The sequence below is a fragment of the Dermacentor albipictus genome, chromosome 2 (genome assembly GCF_038994185.2).
Source record: "Dermacentor albipictus isolate Rhodes 1998 colony chromosome 2, USDA_Dalb.pri_finalv2, whole genome shotgun sequence".
NCBI lineage: Eukaryota > Metazoa > Arthropoda > Arachnida > Ixodida > Ixodidae > Dermacentor > Dermacentor albipictus.
The window spans coordinates 80,781,768-80,802,500 of NC_091822.1; the positions used below are offsets into that span (position 1 = coordinate 80,781,768).

Genomic DNA, 20,733 nt, shown 5'->3' on the forward strand with positions numbered 1-20,733 from the left:
TTATACGAATGCACAAATAGCCATAAATCATCAAGTTTTATAACTAACCTGGCGGGAGGGGGGTAGTCGTGTCTTTGTATTGTAGAGTTGAAATGAATGCGGCCTAGCATCTGCAGGCGTGCGCATTGGATATTTAAACTGCGAGCTGTTCCAAATGTGCCGGAGGCAATAATGCGCCAAGCCCCACTGGCTACGCACGTGCGTCGTGCAAGAACATTTGTGACAGTACACTATGGCGCCGTGTTGCTGACGACATCGTGTTATATAACATATTGTCATCATTATTACTATACCCGCTTGCCATTACGGCGGAAGTTGCGCGAATGCGAACGGTGTTTGCAATGAGACAGGTGCACGAAGTGAAATGCGAACTCTGAGATACTAGACGGCGCCCAGTTTGCCGCTGCCGCTGTGAAATCGTGGTCGTTAGAAACACATGTACGCGCACGTACACACACGCACATAACGCTTGTTTCGCTGCTTGCGAAATGTGAGGCCGCACTGTCGGCTCGTTTCAGCGAGGTAACAGTAATACTATAACGCTTTAGCGATGCGATGCCGCTCTACCGTTACCTCAACTGCTGGCGGTTACCTGGCATGCGCGGCGCTGATTACGCTCGCAGTCGGCGCTGTTAGGATTGGGAGGTCAATCCCGTCGCTCATAATCAGTTGTCAAGATTGGAGTCGGGCATGAATTAGATGGTAGCTGGCCCATGTCGTTGTCCAACTTATCCGCGCTGAGGGCGTTGTTGAAGGGAAGGACTGCTTCTAATCGAGAACCAGGAATATGGGCTTAAAAGTTCCATATTCTCGTCTTTTTCGTCTACGTAGGAAAAAAAACTACGCTAGGCTTTCCGCAGTTCACAGCGATATGTCCCAGTTTGTGGCACTTATAGCAGCGGATCGGTCTAAAAGATTCGAATTTTCTTTTCTGCTCTTTTTGTACGGTTTCCCCGTTAGGTTTCTCCTCGCTCTTTTCTGCGGGCTTTTCCTCTTCTTGCTGCAGAGAGACCATGTCGGCGGTGGCGGGCTCAGTAACAATAGTTGGTCCGCCAATCGCGTTTAGTCACAACGGCGCCGAGGGGGTGTTGAAGCGGCACCTCGAGGTCCCTACGAAATTAGTCACCGCAGCAATTGTGATATTGCGTGTTGTCAGGATTGGGGGCTCAATCCCATCGTCCGTGGTCCTTTGCCAAGATTGGAGTACGGCATGAATTCGAAGGTAGCTGGCCCATGCCGTCGTCCAACTTATTTACGCTGAGATCGTTGATGAAGTGAAGAACTGCTTCTCATCGAGAACGAGGAAAAGGGTTTATTTACAGAAATTAAATCAGTCTAACATGACTGCTTGAGAAAAAGAGTAACAGTTCAACATGACTGCATGAGAGAAGTGACTCAGTCTAACATGACTGCTCAAGAGAAGTGTCCTCAGCATTCGCACAGCCACAGTTTTTATACACTCGATCCGCCGGTCCTACGACGCGGCGACTGTTCGTTTACTCATCACCACCTCGCCGCTGCTCTGCTGATCAGTTTACAGACACAAAGGCACACACATTCCGAAGCCCAAGCGACGGCGTTGAAGGGGGTGCCGTTCCGGAAAGTATGGACGCCGCTCGAGGGTCGCTCGTTGTTTTGCGTCTGCCGAAACGTGAGAAGCGCAAAAATACGTCGTTCCCGCGGCAGCTGGTCCAGGCGTGTCAAATCAGCTCCGCGTTGGGGAACTCTGGAATCATTGTCCACACACCGAACTCGTCCCGTCACAATGTCGATGGGGCTGGAGGAAGGAAGCGGGTTTTCAGCACAAAGGCCGCTTCTTCGAACGCCTCCTAGCTGCAGTGACGGAGAGGGAGCGGAATGCGCGTCTTGCACCCCTTGTCGTAATCGGGTGGCAAGGTGGCAATCTTGCTTAGCGGCTCGCCATTCTTAACAGTGTGTAACTTGTGAAGCGTTCGTCAAAGCTGACTTCTCCGCAATATCAGACTCGATGTGGAAAAGCCTGCGTCACTTCTTTTAAAGCTCTTTCTTTTTTCGATTTTCTAGCGATAGCTTGTCGTTTCGGGGCGCTTTTGTGTGCGTAACCTAAAACGTTGTGGTCTCAACGGTAAGCATCACTGCAAGTAGATGAACCTGATAAGAAATCCTCGGGAGCGGAAATTGAACACAGGCAGCGTACACGTGCGCATCCAGATCTAACGCCTCGTGGCCACCACGGTAACGGTAGCGCTAAGGCGTAGGACTTTCGCTAAATCTATCTGACTGCAGCGTACGCTGGCGGGGTGTAGCAGTGTGACATGTGGGTACTAGTGGTAAGTGCTGCGGAAAATGGGAAGCGTTATCACGCATAGCCGCGCTGCCTGTGAAAACACTCGAGCGCACCGGTCCTGAACAGATTTCCGACACAGTGGCGGCGTGGGTGCTGGCCGGCGGCTTTGTCGTGTCGCGAAGAACAATGCCATGTGGACTCGCGCTTTTTCCGGCACGGAAGTCTGTCCAACCTGCAGCGCCGACGCTGGAATAGGCGATGTCCATAGCATGGCGACATTGACGTGTTACCGGCTCCAGCAATAGTGCGCGGCACGCTTGCAGTACAAAAAAAAAGAAAAAAGAAGCACGACCCTTGAGATTCGTTTCCGTTACTCCGAGGAAGCCGTCGTCGGGGATACCATTTGGGCGCCACCTATTGGCGACTAAATGCTCCCCCCCCCCCCTCTAGCGGCCGCGCCGAGAAACAGCCCATCCAGGTTGAAGCTTGCAACGAAAGAGGGTCTCCTATCACGGCGTACACTGAATGTCTTGCATTTCTCAAATCGTCATGATGGCGCCGTGGATGAGCACTAACATGAAAACGATACGGATGTCGAGATTCCCGTTCTGTACCGTTGTGCCGGTCATCGCGGTGGAAAGACAGTGATGTACGAGTTCATCTTTTTGCGAAAGAAGCAGATGGCGCGTATCGCGGAGCGACTTGGATTTAAAAAAACTTCGCATTGGGAAAAGGTGACGACTGATACTATGCCGGTTCGTTCGAATCACTTCACTCGGGACTTCTTTCGTCTCGGCGAGCAGAACATTGCGTTCAATATCTTGCTGGCGCTTCAAATCCGGGAATGTGCTTTGTTTTGGCAAGAGCTTTAATAAATTATAGTGATGTACGTTTGAGCTTCATTTGGTTTTGTTCGTTTATATCTTTCTGCCCCAGCATTAGTGTTACTAATGCTTTGAGCAGCAGGCCGGAGTATTCTCGCTAACGTATTCTTTTCTGCCGGCGTGGTAGCAGGAATGATAACTGCTTCGGAAGGTCTGAAGGTGATCACGACACATGTTATTCAGCGAGACACCATATCCGTTTCATAGCGTGCTTTAGTTTAGCGGTGAAAGCATGAGACGCTGCTTTCTCATTCAACGCGTTTTGTTTTCAGTTTATTTGCTCGCAAGAAATTTAGAAGCAACTCCAAACGGCGCTCGTTCCAGCTTTAGAGCGTTCGACCTGTGCTCAGCGCCGCTAGTACGACATTGTGCACAGACCTAAATTCCATCACAACTGGTTCAGTTCGTTTCAAAGTCGTGCATTTACACTAATGCAAATGACTTTGCCCAAAGGAAAGCTTGCGCTAAATTTTGAAAACCTGTTGGAAGAAACTCAACTTGGTGTCATTGCCTGTTATTCACGTCTCGCGTTTCATTAGGGTTTGCGAATTTCTACAAGCGGCGGGTGTCTGCGGTATTCGGAAGCCCGAGCCCTACATCGAACACTGCGTTCTGCAAGCATAAACAAGCACCAGTCATCCGACGTGTACGACCTTATCACACGTATCACCTTGCCATAAGAAGAAAGGTGCGGCCCCGATTCACAAACGGAACTCTCATTTGCTCTTATCCCAAGACACACTGACCAGGTAATGTTACAGTTTGTAGCCTCAGTGCCGAATATCCGTATTTAGCTTCTGAAAACAATACAGGCGTTAGTGCCCATATATTGTGAGATGCTATGTGTTATATACTGCAACACGAGTCGCTGTGAGGAGTTGCTTATGAAGGTCGAAAACAGTTGAGTATCGTACCTCCACCAGGGGATCGCAACGCCGCGAACAAGTACTTTCACCTCTTAGAGGTTTGCTACGCACAGACACTTCCCTTTTTGAAAATTCCGGCTCGCTTTAAAGACTCCTTGTCTTCTTCTTTTTTAAAGCATGATTCGGCTTGCTGGGCAGGCCGGACGTTGGCACGCACAGCGTAACGATTTCCTCGGTTTCGTCGCCGAAATCGTCGAGACCGATCAAAATAAGAAAGGACTGTTTCGGCTTCGACGAAACACCTCGATTTGACTCCACGAACGAGAAACGCGTGAGCGCAGCGCCAAGCGAAAGAGCCGCCGTGAACTTGGATGTCGTAGCCATCTTTGTTTATTTCGACAGTGTTGCCAGCGCAAGTAACGAATCCTGGAGTTGTCAATTTACTTGCGAAGCGAGAGAAAATAACAAAAGCGGGTACGATGCTCTATGCTATAACGGCGTGCATTATCTCGGAGGCTTTGTATACATTTCGAAATGAAGCTGCCGAATTCGAAAGAAAAAAGAAAGGTAAGAACCACTTATGAAATTAAAACAGTACAGTTGTCCAAATTTACGTAAAAAAGCCACAAGCTGAATTCAGAACTTTGTAAGATGACAGTGTATCCGTGCCGGCGACACTCGCGCGATACCAGAAATACCCAAGTAGATTGTATGTGGTGGTTGAGGGGCGTCAGTGAAACTCGTCATGCGTCCACGCAACGCGCGGCCGGCGCCCAGAGCGGAAATGCGTCGTAAATTTGTTCCTTTTTTGTACGCGTACTTAATCCTTCGAGTGTGCGCTTCGGGAGTGCACGCTCTTTAAGACATGCAGCCAAGAATACAACGGTTTGGCTTGCAGATTGTTTCCGAACACTCTCTCGAGCACTTGTACTCTCTATACTGCCTAATGGCCAACGTCATTTTTTGCATTGCTGTCATGTTCCTCGTTGACTTTGTTTAGCGCATGCGGCAGAGACGAAGCACTATTGTATCGCGCTGTCAGTTACCGTTCGCACTTCCCGGTTCGCCCGATCCTCTTTTGTATGATAAAAAAAAAAGCCTCGAGGGACAACGCTGGACGCATTGTGCCATTGTGCAGCATTGAGTTACTAAGGCGCGATCCGATAACGATTAACGCGAAGCCCACGCGTTGCGATAACCGCGTTCAAGGCGGCCCACGCGTTATGCACGTGCTTGGACAGATTTACCGTGATATCCCGAGTCATCGCCCGCCTCTTGCAGCTTCTGTCATTATCGCTTGTCAGCTTCCTTTTTCTTTCTTTCTTTTTTCTTTTTTCACCGAAGGCCACTCGAATCACGGATTTCTTATTCCACCTGAACTAGCGATACTTCTTTTGAAATATGTGGCCGGTTGGGATCAATCACCTTATTACTCTTATCATTTCTTTTTTTTAAGTATCCATGGGATCATCTTTCAAACTCTTTTTGTGCGGCTAGAGTTTCATCGACTAACTTCCGTACAGCAGATGATTTCAAGTTTGAAGTGCGCGTGCTACTAAATCTCCATTAGTATTCGCATTTGGTGATACTGTTTAGCACGCAACACATGTAACGTTAAGAGTTAACGGCGCATGGGACAGGGCCGACGAAAGGAACGGTGCTTTGTTCGTTCATTCCGTTTGTCCCGTCCCATGCGCTTGTTACTGGTTAATACATATTACGCGTAATCTCTCATCACCGTCGAATATTCGCATCATTGCCGTTTCACTCACTTTTTATGGCACGGCGGTGACCCTTATAGCGCAGTACAGTCGAACGCCTTTATAAGGAAGTCCTGGGAATCTCCGAAATCATTCGTTACGCAGGTGACTTCGTTGTAAAGGTCGCACACCGCGTTGCCCACAATAGAACCAGGACATAATTATTCCTTAGTTAGAAAGGTAATTTCGTTGTAGAGGCAGGCGCTCGACTCTACTAGTTTCTCGATTCTGTTGGTTTTGTTCTGCAACGAAAGTGCACAGCCATTTTTTTTTTCTTTGGATGTGCGTTTCCTTAGTCTGTCTACTTCTTGCGGCGGTATCGATGATGTCATCATTATCATGCGCAGTGGTGTTTAAGAGTACACGACTGACAGAGGTTGTCTGTGGACCTCGCCATATATAGCGTATGGTTTGTGGTAGATTGTAATGCGAATTCGGGGCGCCGTAACGACAGCGATCGGTCCATTCGAGGAGCAAGAAATCCTGTTGCGGAAGCGTAGTAACGAACACGCGATGTGTGTAGGTTGCAAAACGTTCGCTACTGCTGCTTGCCCCCTTTATATTATGCTTATCTCTTGCGCTGCCACTACATCTTCTTGGGAAGATATTTTCTGCGAGTAGCTTTGTCAGTAAGGCAACAACAGGGAAGACGTACGGTGCGGCCGTGGATTACAACCGCCGATTCACGTCGTCGTCGTCGTCTTGTATGAGTGCGCAGTGTGCAATGGTCAAAGGAAGTCGCACGTGAAACTGTAATGTGTCTCATTGCTCGTCATAAAAAAGACCTTCCAGCACCGTCTTCCCCTCCATACACGCTATCGCCGTATATAGCACCACGCTACGGCGCACAGCAGCGTAACTAGGGGGCAAGGTCTCCCTGGCGCCTTCCTCTATAAAAGGGTGACGAAACGAGAGAGCGAGCCTTCCTTCTTCAGCCAGCTGAAGCGAATGGTGAGAGCGCGGACGAAACGCTTTCAAGTCCCTGGCAGAGAAAGATAGCGCTCTGTGGCCGGCTGATGCAAGGGTGCGGGAAGGGGGCATCATATCGGACCCGGCGTGTGAGCGCGGTGGTTACACGAAACTGGGGCATCCCTCTCCGCGCGATCAGCCGCGTTGAGAGCGCGGCGCCGATAGGCCTGCTAATGTTAGGCGCAACTTGACCCTGTACCTCCGTTGATTGCGGCTGTCGCGGTCCTTCCCGCTGTTCTCGCCGTTTCTCGGGCGTCTTTTCTACCGTCTGCATAGGGAGACCGAGTCGTTGCCGCTCATCAGTGTATTGGCAGTCACCTTTCTTGGGTAGAGGACGTTCGCAAGCACTCTGTCCGTTATAGCTATGTCTCTCCACGGAACACTTTAAATGGACACCGAAGAGAAACGCTGTGCCAGTTTAAACTGATCAAGTGGGTTTTCAGAACTTTTCTTTTATCGCTAATTTCGCGGTAACCGGTTTAGTATTATAAAAGCAAGTAAAATTCAGTTCCCTTTATTAAGCGCGGGAATCCCAGCGCGGATGCGGCAGTCTGACGTCACTGACTTCAAGTAATGTTTTCGTGCGTGTCGCGCAATGCCTCAGTAAAACACGTTCTTGAAATTTGCTAGTTGAGTCTGTAGCTCCCTTAGCGAACAGTGTAGTCCAACTTTGCCGATCAGAAAAAAAAGAAGAAAAAAAATTGACTAAGCTAGAACAGACGCCGTCAAAGTCGATGACGTTAGGTCGAACTGCGGGCGGGAACTTCCAAGGTGGAGTCGGCACCCGTACTTGGCTTCTTGCGTTTTTTGTGGCTTAGCAAGACCCTTCTCGTGGTAAGAGCGGCTGATTTGACATTGTGGAAGAAGAGTGTCCTAACACAGCTAAAATAATTTATCTATTTAGTGTTACCTTTAAGCTCTCCGGGAGGGGGGAGCGGGGGTAGGGGGGTCTCTGAGGTCCGTGGCCAAGCAGGAACCCCTATATATGGGCGAGGCATGGAGGCGGCGGGTGTGTGCTGCGAACGTTGTTTCCCCACACATGCATTTCGAGGAAATAAACGCCGCTTCGTATAGCCCTTCCCTGCCGGGGCAAATCATTCCCTCCTCCTCTGTTTCTTGTTATATAAGTTGGCGCTGCTGCTGTAGTGTCCGCATTGTGTTGCCGTTTCTCCTTGGTAGAGTCCTCACCACACTTGGGGAGGGGGGGGGGGGCTGGAGAGAGGTCTTGTAGAAATTTATTTAGTCTTTGCTTTGGAGTCTATGCGCTATGGAGGCGGGGGTCGCTTGTTCTGGTCGCGGAAGACATTGCGCTATTCGCTCACGTCGCGACCTTCGCCTTCGATCTCGCGCTGCTGGCCATCTAGCGGCGCATGCGTGGTGCGCGTGGCTCGCTGGTTGGCGTCCCCGCAATACGGTCGCGTGTCGGATCGTCTGCCGCGCACGCAGGACTGCGTGGGATTTCAGTTTGCCGCCGAGGCGATGTGTAGTGCCGGCGTTACGTGCGGAAAGCGGCGTGCTATAAGGGTCTGCAGGGGTCGAGATAGCGTCGGCTGGGCGGTGCGCGCATTCGTGGTGAAGATCGATGTCGCCAACGCTGGTCTCTCCCTCTTCACCCTCGCTGCATCTTTTAAATCTTCTATATCCCGGTAGTTGGATATCTGTGCTCGCCTGTTTGACTACGGGCGAAACGGGATTACACTCCTTTGAGACACGTTCCATCGTTTCCCTGGCTTGCATACAGAAGTGGCGGATATTTTCTACACTGCCTAACGTTAGCCTGTAGCATACAGTTCTCGAGCACCCAGCGTAAGGTGCTCACCCCCCAAAATATACTTTTTTTTACTCTTTTAGCGCGGCCTGTAGCGCTCTAATGTTTTTATTAGGCCATACTGCGGTAATTCCTCTAGGAATGTCTTTTTTTCTTTTTCAAGAAGACTGGGGTATCTTGTGCTCCACTTAAACATTGTGAGACATAGGTATAGCACCGGTTCACGGCCGGGCAGCGCCTTTTCGCAGGGTATATCGCACGCATGTGTATATCATTGCACTCTGATGGACACCCAGACTGTCTCCACATTACTTAGGCCACTATGTAGCTAGCGTGACACATTGTTTCCGCTATGTTTGTCCCGGCTTCGAGGGGACATAAGGATAACTTGGGATATCTCACATAACACTTTTGCATGTAACTCCCTTTGCAAAACACCGCTGCGAACATTGTTCGTTCGACCTCCGTATCGCGTTATCTGTCGGAACTGTCTCCGCGTGTTTACATTTTCTTGTCCTGGTACGTTGCCCGCCGCTGCAGCTGTATTTTTTTTTCTCTCTATCTCTGTTTCCTTTTGTTTTTCCCCGGCATTCGCTGAGGTTGAAGGAAGTGCCTGTCGAGCAGTTCTCTCTCTTGCTCTAGAGCGAGGACAGGAAAAGCCCTGACACATATATATTGTCGTATCCGTTCTCGTTAAATATGCTAGGCCGTGTTCCTGCGACAGCCCTGCACCTTGTTACAATCAGTGGAAAGCCTGCGTGAGTCAAAGGGACTTGCGTATATTGCGATCGTCGCAACTTATTTACTTGGTATATAGATATAGAAGGAAACTCCTCGGGATTTTTTTTTGTTGTTGTTGTTAAAGCTCTGCCACAAAAGTTCTTCGAAATTTAACGTCACACACTGTGACGTATTCTTTGAGAGCGCTTCTCGGTAACTGCAACCGGACTAGATTCCCCTAAAACACACTGAAGGTGTGGCTCAACCTCCTCCCCTTAGCTTGTAGCGCCAAAAAGCTGGAAGTATCGATAGCGTCGTTCATGCACCTTATACCGTATGCGGTGAATATAATGGTTAAACGAGTGAGGTAAGTCAGTGCGCAAAAAAAAAAAGGCAATGAAAAGATCCAAGTAGGCGTGGCTGTGCAATGGAATGCGTCGTCGACAGCACTTCTCCGCTGCCGTTTCAGACTTGGAGGTGTCTCCTGTAGTTAGGTTGATGCTCCGAGAGGCTGCCATTTCTTGGCTAAAGGCGGCCATGGCGGCTGCACTAATGCTCCTCGATTTTGAGGAAAGTCCGGCGTTTCTAAAGTACCACTGTTCCCGGCTCGGAAGCTGCAGCATTTCCCACCCGATGGAAGGGGCCTACAATGGGAAAGTGCGACACACGTACGGGTCGACTTTTGTGTGCGTGTGAGATGCGTTCATCGACCTTCGGGGTTACCGCAGCCATGGGCCAGGGAGTATAGGCCGACTCGGCTGCGGGAGGTGTGTGGTTCGATGCCCACCGTCGGACACCCACCGGCTTATAAGACGGGGTGAAACGCCCCGCCGGCCAGGCGCCCGACTTTCCAGGGCTGTGTCACTGTGGAGAGGTTCGCAAGACCTCTACGCTTACTGTACAAGACTCAAGACCTTCGGGGTTACCGTTTGTCGTTCATTGTTCACGGCACTTGTAAAATGTCGCCGATTGGCTTTTCCTTTTCCTGGTTGTGTCTCTCGCTGATTGGTTGGTGATCGGCATAGTATATTGTGACGAGCCACCTCGGACTAACGACGAGGAAGACGATCTTCGGGACGTTGCGTGTATTCAGCCACTTAGGTCGTCTCTGTCAATAGGATGTTTATTAATCGTGCTTCGCCTTTCATCTATATATTTGACGCCCAATCACAATATAGTACGGTCGCCACAATAAAATGGCCAGTTGGTAGTCGACGCCGCTTCCTTCAACTGTTGTCCCGCCATTGCGCTGTTAATTCGCCACTGATGTACTGGTAACGTTGCGTGACACGATTGGGCCCTTTGTTTGATCCTTACCATTGTGAGTAACAACGCTGTGCGAGGGAACCAGTGTTTGCGTCAATGCTCTCGCTCGTGCATCGTATAGAATGGCCTGTCTGGGAGTTAGTGGCGCGCCAGCGTTTCTGTCGACACAAGTTGAGCACGTCGCACGTTTTGTGGTCAGGAAGACTTACGTGGTCATCGCTCGTTAATGTTTGGCTTCCACAACTCCCGTTTGAAAGCATCCTCATTGTTTCGTTTTTTGTTTTTTCTACCGTCCGCCGTTCTCGTCGCAATCAGCTTCCGCGGCCGGCCAGCGAATTAAGCTCGCCGCATTGAACGCCAGCGAGCGAGCGTGTCCCTGTTCTCGTAGAGCCTGTAATTCTTCGTCGGGCTGCAGTCGGTTCCCGTTATGCTATGAAGACGTACGAGCGTGGAATTTCGTTACGATGACCGAGATATAGCAGCGGTGTGGACAGTGAGCGGAAGCGAACTGCTTTGCCATTGAAAGTACATACACCGCTCGTGCAGAGCAAGCGTTGTCCCATCTACTCGTTTCGGTATATCTCGCTCCTCGTCCTAAAAAAAAAATATGCGCTCGTTGATCTCCGTTGACCTCCTCGTATCTTCTTTCTTTGTTTACCCCTTTGGTACAAATTATCGAAACGACGCATCGAGTCTCGAGAGCGTCGAGTTCGCGGGCGTGTTTCAAGCGCGAGCTGCAAGTGCGTCGCGCTTTGTCTTGCTGACAACAGTGTGGGACGCGGAAGCGCGCAGGCTGAAACAATGCCTCTGTGTGTCTGTCGCCCCTCGCCATTTTCGGTCCTTTCCGTCAGGTATGCGCGCAGGCGCGCTCTGTCGCTGCCTGCACAGCATCCAGCCGGCAGTGCAGGCACCGTCGGCATCGCCCTATATAGCATGTCGCCGAGTGAATCTCCCGGGCTCTTCCGCGTGCGTCAGCAAGCGGGGTGTAGACGACGATCGCGCTACTTTCTCGGCACCGCCGCCCTCCCTCCCTCCCGGAGTTTGGTGGCAAAAGGATTCCGAGAAATTCGCTGGTCGCTCGTTTCGTCGGCAGACGGGCTATGTACGGTCCGCCGGGATGGCGCTGCCGTCGGCTGATGGCGCTCACGAGGAGAGAGGGCAATAAAAAGGGGGGAGGGATAAAAGGCTCGTCTCAGCCATATTCTTTTTATAAGGGATGAAAATTGTGCGAGTGAGCTTCCATGGAGAGCAGACATGAAGGGGGCTAGGAGGGGGGGGGGGGCGAACCATTTGATAAGCAGGAAGTGAAGGATCGGTAGGAAAGTAAACAACAAAGAAAAGTCCAACAAAATAAGGAACCGATGACGTGCCGAGCTCTAATGATGTGGCCTGTCTTTAGCAGCTTCAGCTTTTGTGGGTGGCTTGGTTCGATCTTGACTGGCGGTCTTTTAGTGCTTTGATTGAAAGCGCCTCTGGGGCTGACGTTTTCTCTGCAGGCTGCGTGTCTATATAGGACAGTGCTGATCGAAGCGTAAATCGGGGGACAGTCAAAGGATCATAAACAGCAGCGCATTTAATTCCCTCACCCGCCACGCTGCGGCAGTCCGACAGGGATCTCAATGCGAGAAGACTGCCGTTTTCGGGGTGCACGTTAAACCCCTGGTTGCCGAAATTATTCTGCAGCCGCCAACTACACGGCCCCTTGCAGACCGCGTATTGGTTTGCAGGGTGAAACGCCACAGTCTGGTCTTATTTTGACCGCATTTTAGTCATTCCTTTTTTCCTTAAGGAGAGCGATCCACCTGTTTGTTGTTTGGCGCTTTGCTTGTAAGTTACTTCGAGGGACACCGAAGCACAAGAAAACAAATTTCAGCTGTAAGAGTACGTCGCAGTTCTACAATACCAGAAACGGTGACTCTTTATCTCTAGATGGGGATGGATAATCCAGGAAATAAAACGGTAAGCGGTATTACGCCCTCGCCCCCCCCCCCCCCCCTGGCCGCCTTGAAGTTCCCGCATCATTAGCAGTGACGTCGTGGATTTTGATGGCTCGGGCCTATAATTAATGTTTTGTCGGTAACGCTGGACTACATTGTATTCTTGAGGAGCCATAAGCAGAACTTCGCAAGTTTCGAAAGCTTTTACTGTCCCAAAATGACCGAAATATACAAAAATACACTTTCGAATTGTGACATTTTGCTCACGAACCGGGGTTGCACATTCGGCGAAAACAAAAAAAAAGGCAAGGAAAAGGAAATTTGACTTTTTTCTGCTCTAATACTCAACCTCTGACAACGACATTAGCGAAAGTTGAGTTTTTAAAGAATACTTCACCCGTCTAGACTGGTTTATCATTATTTATTTTATGTATATTTAATACCTCATAATGCTCTACGCCCGTGCAAGTCTGGCATGTTGGTATGATGTAAGGTTTGGGGCGGGCATTAAATAGATGGTAGCTGGCCCATGCCGTCGTCCAACTCATCCACGCTAAGGACGTTGTTGAAGGGAAGGACTTGTTCTGATCGAGAACGAGGAATATGTGATTTATTTACAGTATCTACATGGAGAACGTTAGAGTTCATCAGTCTAGCATGACTGCAAGAGAATGCACCCCCAGCAGCCGCGCACCAGCTGCTTATAAGCACTCTGTCCTCCCTAGATCCCTAGGTGAGGGAAAACGGCCGTTCAGCCTTCGACCGATTCGGAGCGTCCAAAGACAAGCGTCCCTTTCAGGGAGAGGGTTTACGCAATCACTTCCGCACCGGTTTCACTGAACACATCGAAGTGAGAGGGTTCTCGCAGACAGAGGTCTTGACCCCCGAGCAGGCGCCTCTTTGATCCCAGAGCTGACCTCTTCTGGTGCCCGTGAGACCGCACCGCAAAACATCTCCTTCCAGGAGTTCCAGGAGTCCTTACAAAGCGAGTCGCCGCAGGTTTCGCAGGCCGGGCAGGTTTCGACGGTCGCTTCCCCGAAGATCGCCAGCCCCCGCAGGTCGAACGTAACAATGCTCAGGTGTCTTAAGCGCTTCCCGGACTTCTCAAAACGTCCAGTTCCCGACTTGAGCTGCGCAATGTTCGAGCAAGTGCTCGCGTTCATTCAAATTCATTCAAGTTCAAATTCATTCCTAGTTGTGCGAGGCCTCGCTCCTTTCTGAAATCTGGGATGCATACGGAGAGGCCAAGTGGTGTGCGAGGGGCCTTGGTGGTATCGCGAGTGCTTTATATATATATATATATATATATGTGTGTGTGTGTGTGTGTGTGTGTGTGTGTGTGTGGCTGAGGAAATCACTCTGGCCCCGGTAGTAAAATGAAGAAGAGAGTACGACGTACGTTGGATTTGCACAGTATATTTCACCGACGTTTCGGCTGGTGGACCAGCCTTTGTCAAAGTGATATCGAAGTGTCACTTCGACAAAGGCTAAGGCTGGTCCACCGGCCGAAACGTCAGGGAAATATACTCTGCAAATCTCCAACGTACGTCGTACTCACTTATATATATATATATATATATATATATATATATATATATATATATATATATATATATATATATATATATATATCTTCTCCGGGGCTCCCCCCAGAAGGTTGCGCAGCGCGTGTGTAAGCGTGCTCTTGCTTCGATCCGCAGATGTGTGTCACGCGCAAGGATTGTGCCGGGTCGAGTTCGCGTTTCCGGCGATCGCCGTGTACTTAAAAAAAAAAGTAAGGAAACGGCAGTGCATGCGGCAGCATATATTGCAGTCACGCGGCACGCTGGTTAAGTTTGTACGTTGGGGAGGGTCTTTCTTTCGTACGCCGCCTGTGTATACCGGCCGCACGCGCAGCGTGCTCCGGCACGCATTTCGATGACATCCTTTTACGGCGGCCGGGTGGCGGGGCATTGTTGCGTAACACGTGAAACCGCGCCGGTCCACGCGCTGGCCGAAGAAGCGGCGCTATTCGGTGGGCGCCGCGTGAGCACGCGCGGATGCCTTCCTCGACGTATGTGCACTGGCGCCTTTTGTGAGCGTCTGACACGGATTTCGCCCGTGCCGGCCGCCCTCTCATTGCGTGTTTTTTTTTATTTTCCCTGCGCAGGAGCTGTCCGAGCTGCATCACGAAAACGTGGTCGCCCTGCTCGACTGCAAGGTGGGCTGCCATCTCATTTTTCCTCTCTCTCTCTCTTTTATCGAGAATTACACGTATTCTGTGTCGCTTCAAGGATGTGCAACTTGACCACGAAGACAAAATCCTGTACACGAACGGACGAAAAGGGCTTCAACGATTAATTTTGTTCGGCGGTGGGGCGTTATATGTAAGATCAAGGGGTAAGAGGGAAGGTTGCGCGCGAAAGAACACCCGCAAGCGTCAAAAAGACAAATAATACGCGCAAGGTAAATTGAACCGCCGAGTGTATCCGGAACATGCGTGTCCTATACCCTGCAATGTAGTTCGATTGCAGGGTGGCGCACCTGTGTTCCGAATACGTTCGGTAGTTCTTTTCGCTCACAGTGACCGTGTACGAAACTAGTACGTGGTATGAAACTAGTACTAGTCTCGTACACGGTCACTGCGAGTATACTCGAACATTTAATCGAGCCCGGGCTTATGGGAATTCAGACATTAAAAAAAAAAAAGAGGATTCTCTATGGCAATACCTGCTTTCTTTTCTCCGTCTCTCGCGTGAGAACAGTTGTGTTGATGGAATGCTATGGCACGAGGAATAGTGAAAAGAAAGAGAGGTCACTTTGTGCGTTTCTTTGTCAATTTTAAATTGTTGTCATCTCGTAGTCTGATGACGTACGTTGCGCCGTTGCAGTTCCATAGAAAAAGCCTCGGATGTTTGAACTAGCCCGTGCATTCAGCCCCGGTTGAGCAGGTGCTCGCCTATCGGGGCACGTTGTCTGGAAAAGGCGGACGCGGCGTTTGCGGAAGCTGTCGGGTCTGCCGTGCTCATAAGTAACCCGGGCCGGGTACGGTTCCGCGCATGCGCGGTGTCGCTGACGCAGTGTTCCGGTAACTCCATGCGCCAAGAAATTTCGGTCGCCTGTACTAATCCTTAATTATTCTGCTGAGGAGGTAACAAACACTTACAAGGACGCGATGCACGGATACGCGCGAGCAGAAGCATGCGGCCCACAGGATCGCCGATAAAACTGAAATTTATTTGTAATTGACGTGCGCAAACTGCAGTTCAGTGCACTGGAAACGTCTTGCAATCCATGGTCCGTATACTTTTGCTCACGACGGGCGGACTTTGCTTCGTGGCACATTCCGGGCCCATGTCATTGATTTGCGGCCGCAGTTGAATAAGAAACAGGAAAACTGAGATAACAACGTAATCACGTTACACGTCTGAGCGTGTCTCCTACTAGCTCAAAAAAATTGTAACAAACGATTGTTCTCATTTTGTGTGGGTTTAGGGAAATGTCTTTCTCTAGAGTTCGGCGGGCTGTCCTTTGCCGCAGTCGCCGAATGAGCCGTCAGCCGGCCGCGGTAGCATGAGCTCCTTGTGTGTGTGCCTCGCGTTCTTGCGCCTCGTACGTGTTCAGTTTTCCGAGACACGTCGCAGCGCAAATTTTCTCCGTGTATTTCATCTTGTTTCTTCTGGCGTCGTAAGTGTTACCTTTGCGAGCTCCTTGGCACATTGCAGGCGTCCTCCGTCCGGCGCTACGCAGCTGGTAAACCGGCCAATTCGTGCCCCGTGGTCGTCGGAGCATCGTGCGGCAGCACAGAGGCGACAGTGAGCGCGCGTCGCGGAAATAACCGGCGAACCTCGTGTTGCACAGAAGCGAAGGGAACAAACGTGCAAAGGAAATGCTCGCGGTGTCTCGCGCCGGCTTCTTGAATTGCGTCGTGTTTCCTTGCGCGGGATTGGCCCGGAAGTGTCGCTACGGCGAAGGGGTGTCGAGAAGGTGTGGTGCCTTCGGTGTTCCCAGGAACCAGAAATCACTCGGGTTGCGTTGCGATTTTTCGTCGAGAGCGTGATACTCGGTATAATTGTAAATCAAGGCCTTTGCGCTGCACAATGTGTCTTTTATATAACCGCTCTCCTGTGGGCTTGATGAAACGCGAGTGCATATAAATGGCGCTTTCTTTTTCTAATTCTGCTTTTGTTTTCTCGTGAAAGTAACGGATGCAAGGCTATATCGAGCAGAGAATATAGCCCACAGAGGGGAACAAAAAAAAACGTACACAAAAAAAAAACGAAGTAACTAACAGGTGACGCGAGAGGCGCCGTGTATGGGGAACCAGCGTTGGCAAGAGGGCGCTACGACAGTTTTAGTGTGGAAGTAAAATATGCTGACACCGTCCGGTAAGGCGTCTACGAAGATGGCACAACACATTTAACGATAATAGGCGCGCGCTTGTATTTAAGGCTTGCTTAGCCCGATGCGCCCAGCCATGCCATAGGCGTTGCGCTGAGCGCATGCGCTGCTGCGTACTAGCTCGTCGGTTTCCTGTCATGGGAGGAGCCGTGAAAAGTGTCTCGAGATACGAAGTCGCAGTATGTGCTGCTGAAAACTGTTGCCACCGCTCGCTAGGCCGTGTTTTACGGTTCTGCTGTTGGCAGGCGAAGCTTCGGCGCTGGTTGCCCATAGCTGCTAGCCGCTCTTCTGCGGAAACTGCACGCAAACTTTCTGAGCTTTAACCTCACACAACCCCTTTCTCCTTTTTGTTGTAGGAAACTGCCCACCATGTTCATCTCGTCATGGAGGTAAGTCGCTCTTCGTTCAGCGCTCGCACGTGCGACGCCTACTCGCACGTGCCGCTCGCACGTGCAATACTGTGAACGTGGGCGGTGTAAAAAAAAAAGAAAAAAAAAGCTGTATACAAAAATTGCGACGGGGTGCTTGACTAAAATCGTCGCTCGCTGCTTCCCGCGTGCGTCGCCAACCTCGCGCGTGCGACAACTCATTTGCGCCTGTGTGAACGCAGCTGACGACTTTGGCGGTTACGCGACCCCAAATATATGCGCGCCCGACGGGGCTTCGGCGCACTTCCGGAAAGTGCACACACCGTATCCGAGCGTGTCGCGAGCCACATGCGCGCGATAGCGTTGTTGCGAGAAGGGCTGGAGGGGAGGACGACGATTTCCAGAGCTTTTAGCGAGTTTTATCTCCCGCTCTTTATGCTATTTATTGCGCCAGTTCGCTGCAGTCACTGTTTGTTCCGGATCATTTGTGCCGGCAGGCCCTTTTTTGGCCCGCCATTGGTCCCGCTGCGCCTCGTTCGGAAGCCACGGAAATGCGATGCGTAAAGAAAAGTAAATAATGGAATCGCATGGTGGAAGGTAAATCGCGCGCTCACTTTCAGTGCCCCCCCCCTCTCCTTCTTGTTCAGATTATTATAGCGACTGAGTGCGTTTGAATTTTACGTGACGCTAATGACGCCTGCACTTAAGCTCTGCTTTTGTACTGCTTTCTGCACTGTTGGGACGGGTGCTCATGCATTTGGCGCGCACTCATTTGCTCGCTAGTCTCCGTAGAACGTTTCTGGCGTTTTTTTTTTCTTTTTTCCCTCACGAAAAGGCCGATAACGTTGCGCAACATGCCACCAAGTGTTCGTGTGCACACTCTGTTATTCTGCTGCTGGCGTTAGCCTAGCGCACGCCCTGCGGCGCCGCTCGTTATCTGCGTGCATGTGCAGAGGTCGCGGCGTTGCAGGCTTGCATCCGAATGACTTTCGGCGTCTCATCGACCGGGACGGGTCGGTGAGAGTTCAGGTGACTCCTAGCGTCCTCGATCACCTGCACCGGTGCGCACCGGGGCGCCTTGGTGCGCACTTTGATCCTCGATCAACCGCACCGGCGCGCACCGACCATCCCCGAGCACCGGAAGCGCACACTGATGGAGCGGTTTTCCGTTGCCCCGTCTCGCACCGAGAAAATCGGCGGTGCGCCGGGGTGCAATCCCAGCAAGCACTGCGGGACGCGCGACACGCGCGCGCACAGCCGACTGCAGAACCGCAGACGCTCTGGCCCGATAGCTGCAGTTGCAACGGAGTTGACGGAGTTAGCTAGTGGAGATGTCCGCAATGAGAAAGGAAGCGCTGGTAGTTGCCGCAATCGATGAGCTTTGTTCAAGTTCGTCTGGCAGCGAAGACGACGTACATGCTGATCGACCTCGTCCAAAAACAATGTGGTGAAGAGCGGCCGAAAGTGGACAGGTTCGTTGAACGGGTCGTCAGGATTAATTATAATATCCATTGGTGTTTGCTTGCAACCAGGTATGTCGGAGCACGCCGTTTGACAAGGTTCGAGCGCTTGCCGCGGATGCTCAGCACCTGCAAACAATAAAATGTGCGCGCGCGTGTGTTCGCGCACGTTTTGCGCGCCAGGGCTAAAGTGGCGCTGCATGCAAGCACCCTGCACGGGGTGCAGTTTTGCCCTCGATGTTGACCCTCCGCAGTGCGCCACCACCGCGGTGCAAAGCGCACCTTTTTGGTTTCGGGGCAATCCCGGGGCAAGGTAATCGAGGACGCTATCTGCTATGCCTCGGTCCGCCCGGCGCAGCGTCGGGTCCTGGCAGCGTTCCGCACGAGTGCGGGTCCGAGTTTGGGGTTTACGTGTTCCTGTCGCGAGCGGTCACGCGCGACCTCGGCGTATGGGAGGCGCTTCGGTAAAGAGCTAGTCGAGGCGATTCACGTTGACGTCTTTCCTTTCTTTCGTTATTCTTTAGGGAGGGGGGGGAGGGGGGGGCGTTGCAGAGACAAACGTATCGAGTAGCCTGCATCATTTCGAGCCGATTGCTCCTTGGCAAGCCGTAAAGAATCTGACGCGGCAGTGTCGATCCGCCGATCGTGCCTGTCGAAATTTGGCTCTGCGATTACAGCAAGAGTGGGGAATTGCGGCGGCGCGTTATACTCAATTATGCAACAGAGAAGCAAAAGTGTTCGTGATAAGCTCATTTGGCTATAAGCGGCTTCGTTGCAGAGGAAAGTGCGTGCTCCCCCCCCCCCCCTACCTTCCCGGTTATACCGCTCCTTCGCTGTAAGGGAGCGGTTTCGGCTCGTCGTGCCTATAGAAACGAGCGTGGGCGTCACTCGCGAGCGAGACCCACGTGCGTCGACGGTGCGCTTATTGCATCATCGCAGCGGGTCGGACGCGTAATAGCGTGTGTCATAACTGGCGGAAAGCACCAGCTGTCGTGCCTCGCCTTTACCGCACCGCTCGCGGTCGAGGCGGCTGGTGGAAGTGTGAGCGCCGCACCTGCGGCGCCCCATGCTGTACAAGGTTAAGCGCGCGCGTGTGTGCATAACCCCGCGTGCACGCGCCGACTTCGCCGCTTCGTAATCCCATTCCGCCGTCTGCTTCAGCTATCTTAACTGTATCGGCACAGACATACGAAGCGAGACATCAAGAACCGGGGCTTCGTTGTCCGCTTCTTGATCTGGTCGCTCCATTGGCTTCGTATGGTTCGTACGGTTTCTTCATTGGCGTCATTGTCTGTTGGCTTCGTGTGGCCAACAAAAATAGTACGGCCCTTTGGTTCGCCGTCTCCTCGTTCGTCCCTTGCGGGCAAAGGTAACGGACCTTCCTCGACCTCAGTTCTCGCTGCTTGTAGCAAGGATGTCGCCGTTGTTTCTTACTTGAGGCATGTTTTCTCAGATGTACGGCTGCGCCTTAAGCGGGAATTATCGGTAACTGCTCCCTCAAGCGAGGACCAATTGCGCTTCGAAAAATGTTGTGGGTCTGCTACTGTTGCACGTGACAGTACGTGCAGGAAGGAAGCTTCGTTTTTCGAAATTTTTGACAGTATTCCACTTTTTGATCCCTATCGTTCACGCGGAAACACTTTGCATCGCTGTTTGCAGGGCTCGTCCGCACATTTAGTGGTTTAGGATCGCTGGTAGCTGGGCGTGTCTCCGCAGAAGCTCGGCTTCGGCGAGGTCCACCTGCGACGATTTTTCCTCATTTCGCGCTTTCGAGGTTAATTGATTAAGGCTAACCATTGTTACAATGAAGGACTAAGCTGCCACACAGAAACCTTTGACGAATAGAACGCGTGGCGCAGCCGTTTGTTTAGAAACACCCGTATCTGAGGTTTTCGAGCAGTTAGCTTCTTGCATACTTTCCTTTTTAGTTGTGCAGGTAAGGAGGATTCGCTGTGCGGGAAGGGTTACTGGTTGGAATTTTCTCGCGCTTCTGGGACTTCCTTTGGAAATCCATAAAGTAAAATAGGTACCTTAACTCCGGCTGTGGTCTTCCTATTGTTTCATGTTATTAGTACCAATAAAAATTCTA

General features: G+C 51.3%; 1 protein-coding gene across 1 annotated transcript in view; it reads left to right on the forward strand.

Annotated features, from left to right (window-relative positions):
- Atg1 (serine/threonine-protein kinase unc-51-like protein Atg1) overlaps positions 1-20,733 on the forward strand; it is a 186,405-nt gene that overhangs the window by 61,844 nt on the left and 103,828 nt on the right. The window contains exons 3-4 of the mRNA XM_065424417.2: positions 14,586-14,636; positions 17,173-17,205. Coding sequence (XP_065280489.1) covers positions 14,586-14,636; positions 17,173-17,205 — 84 coding nt within the window. The remainder of the gene's footprint in view (positions 1-14,585; positions 14,637-17,172; positions 17,206-20,733) is intronic.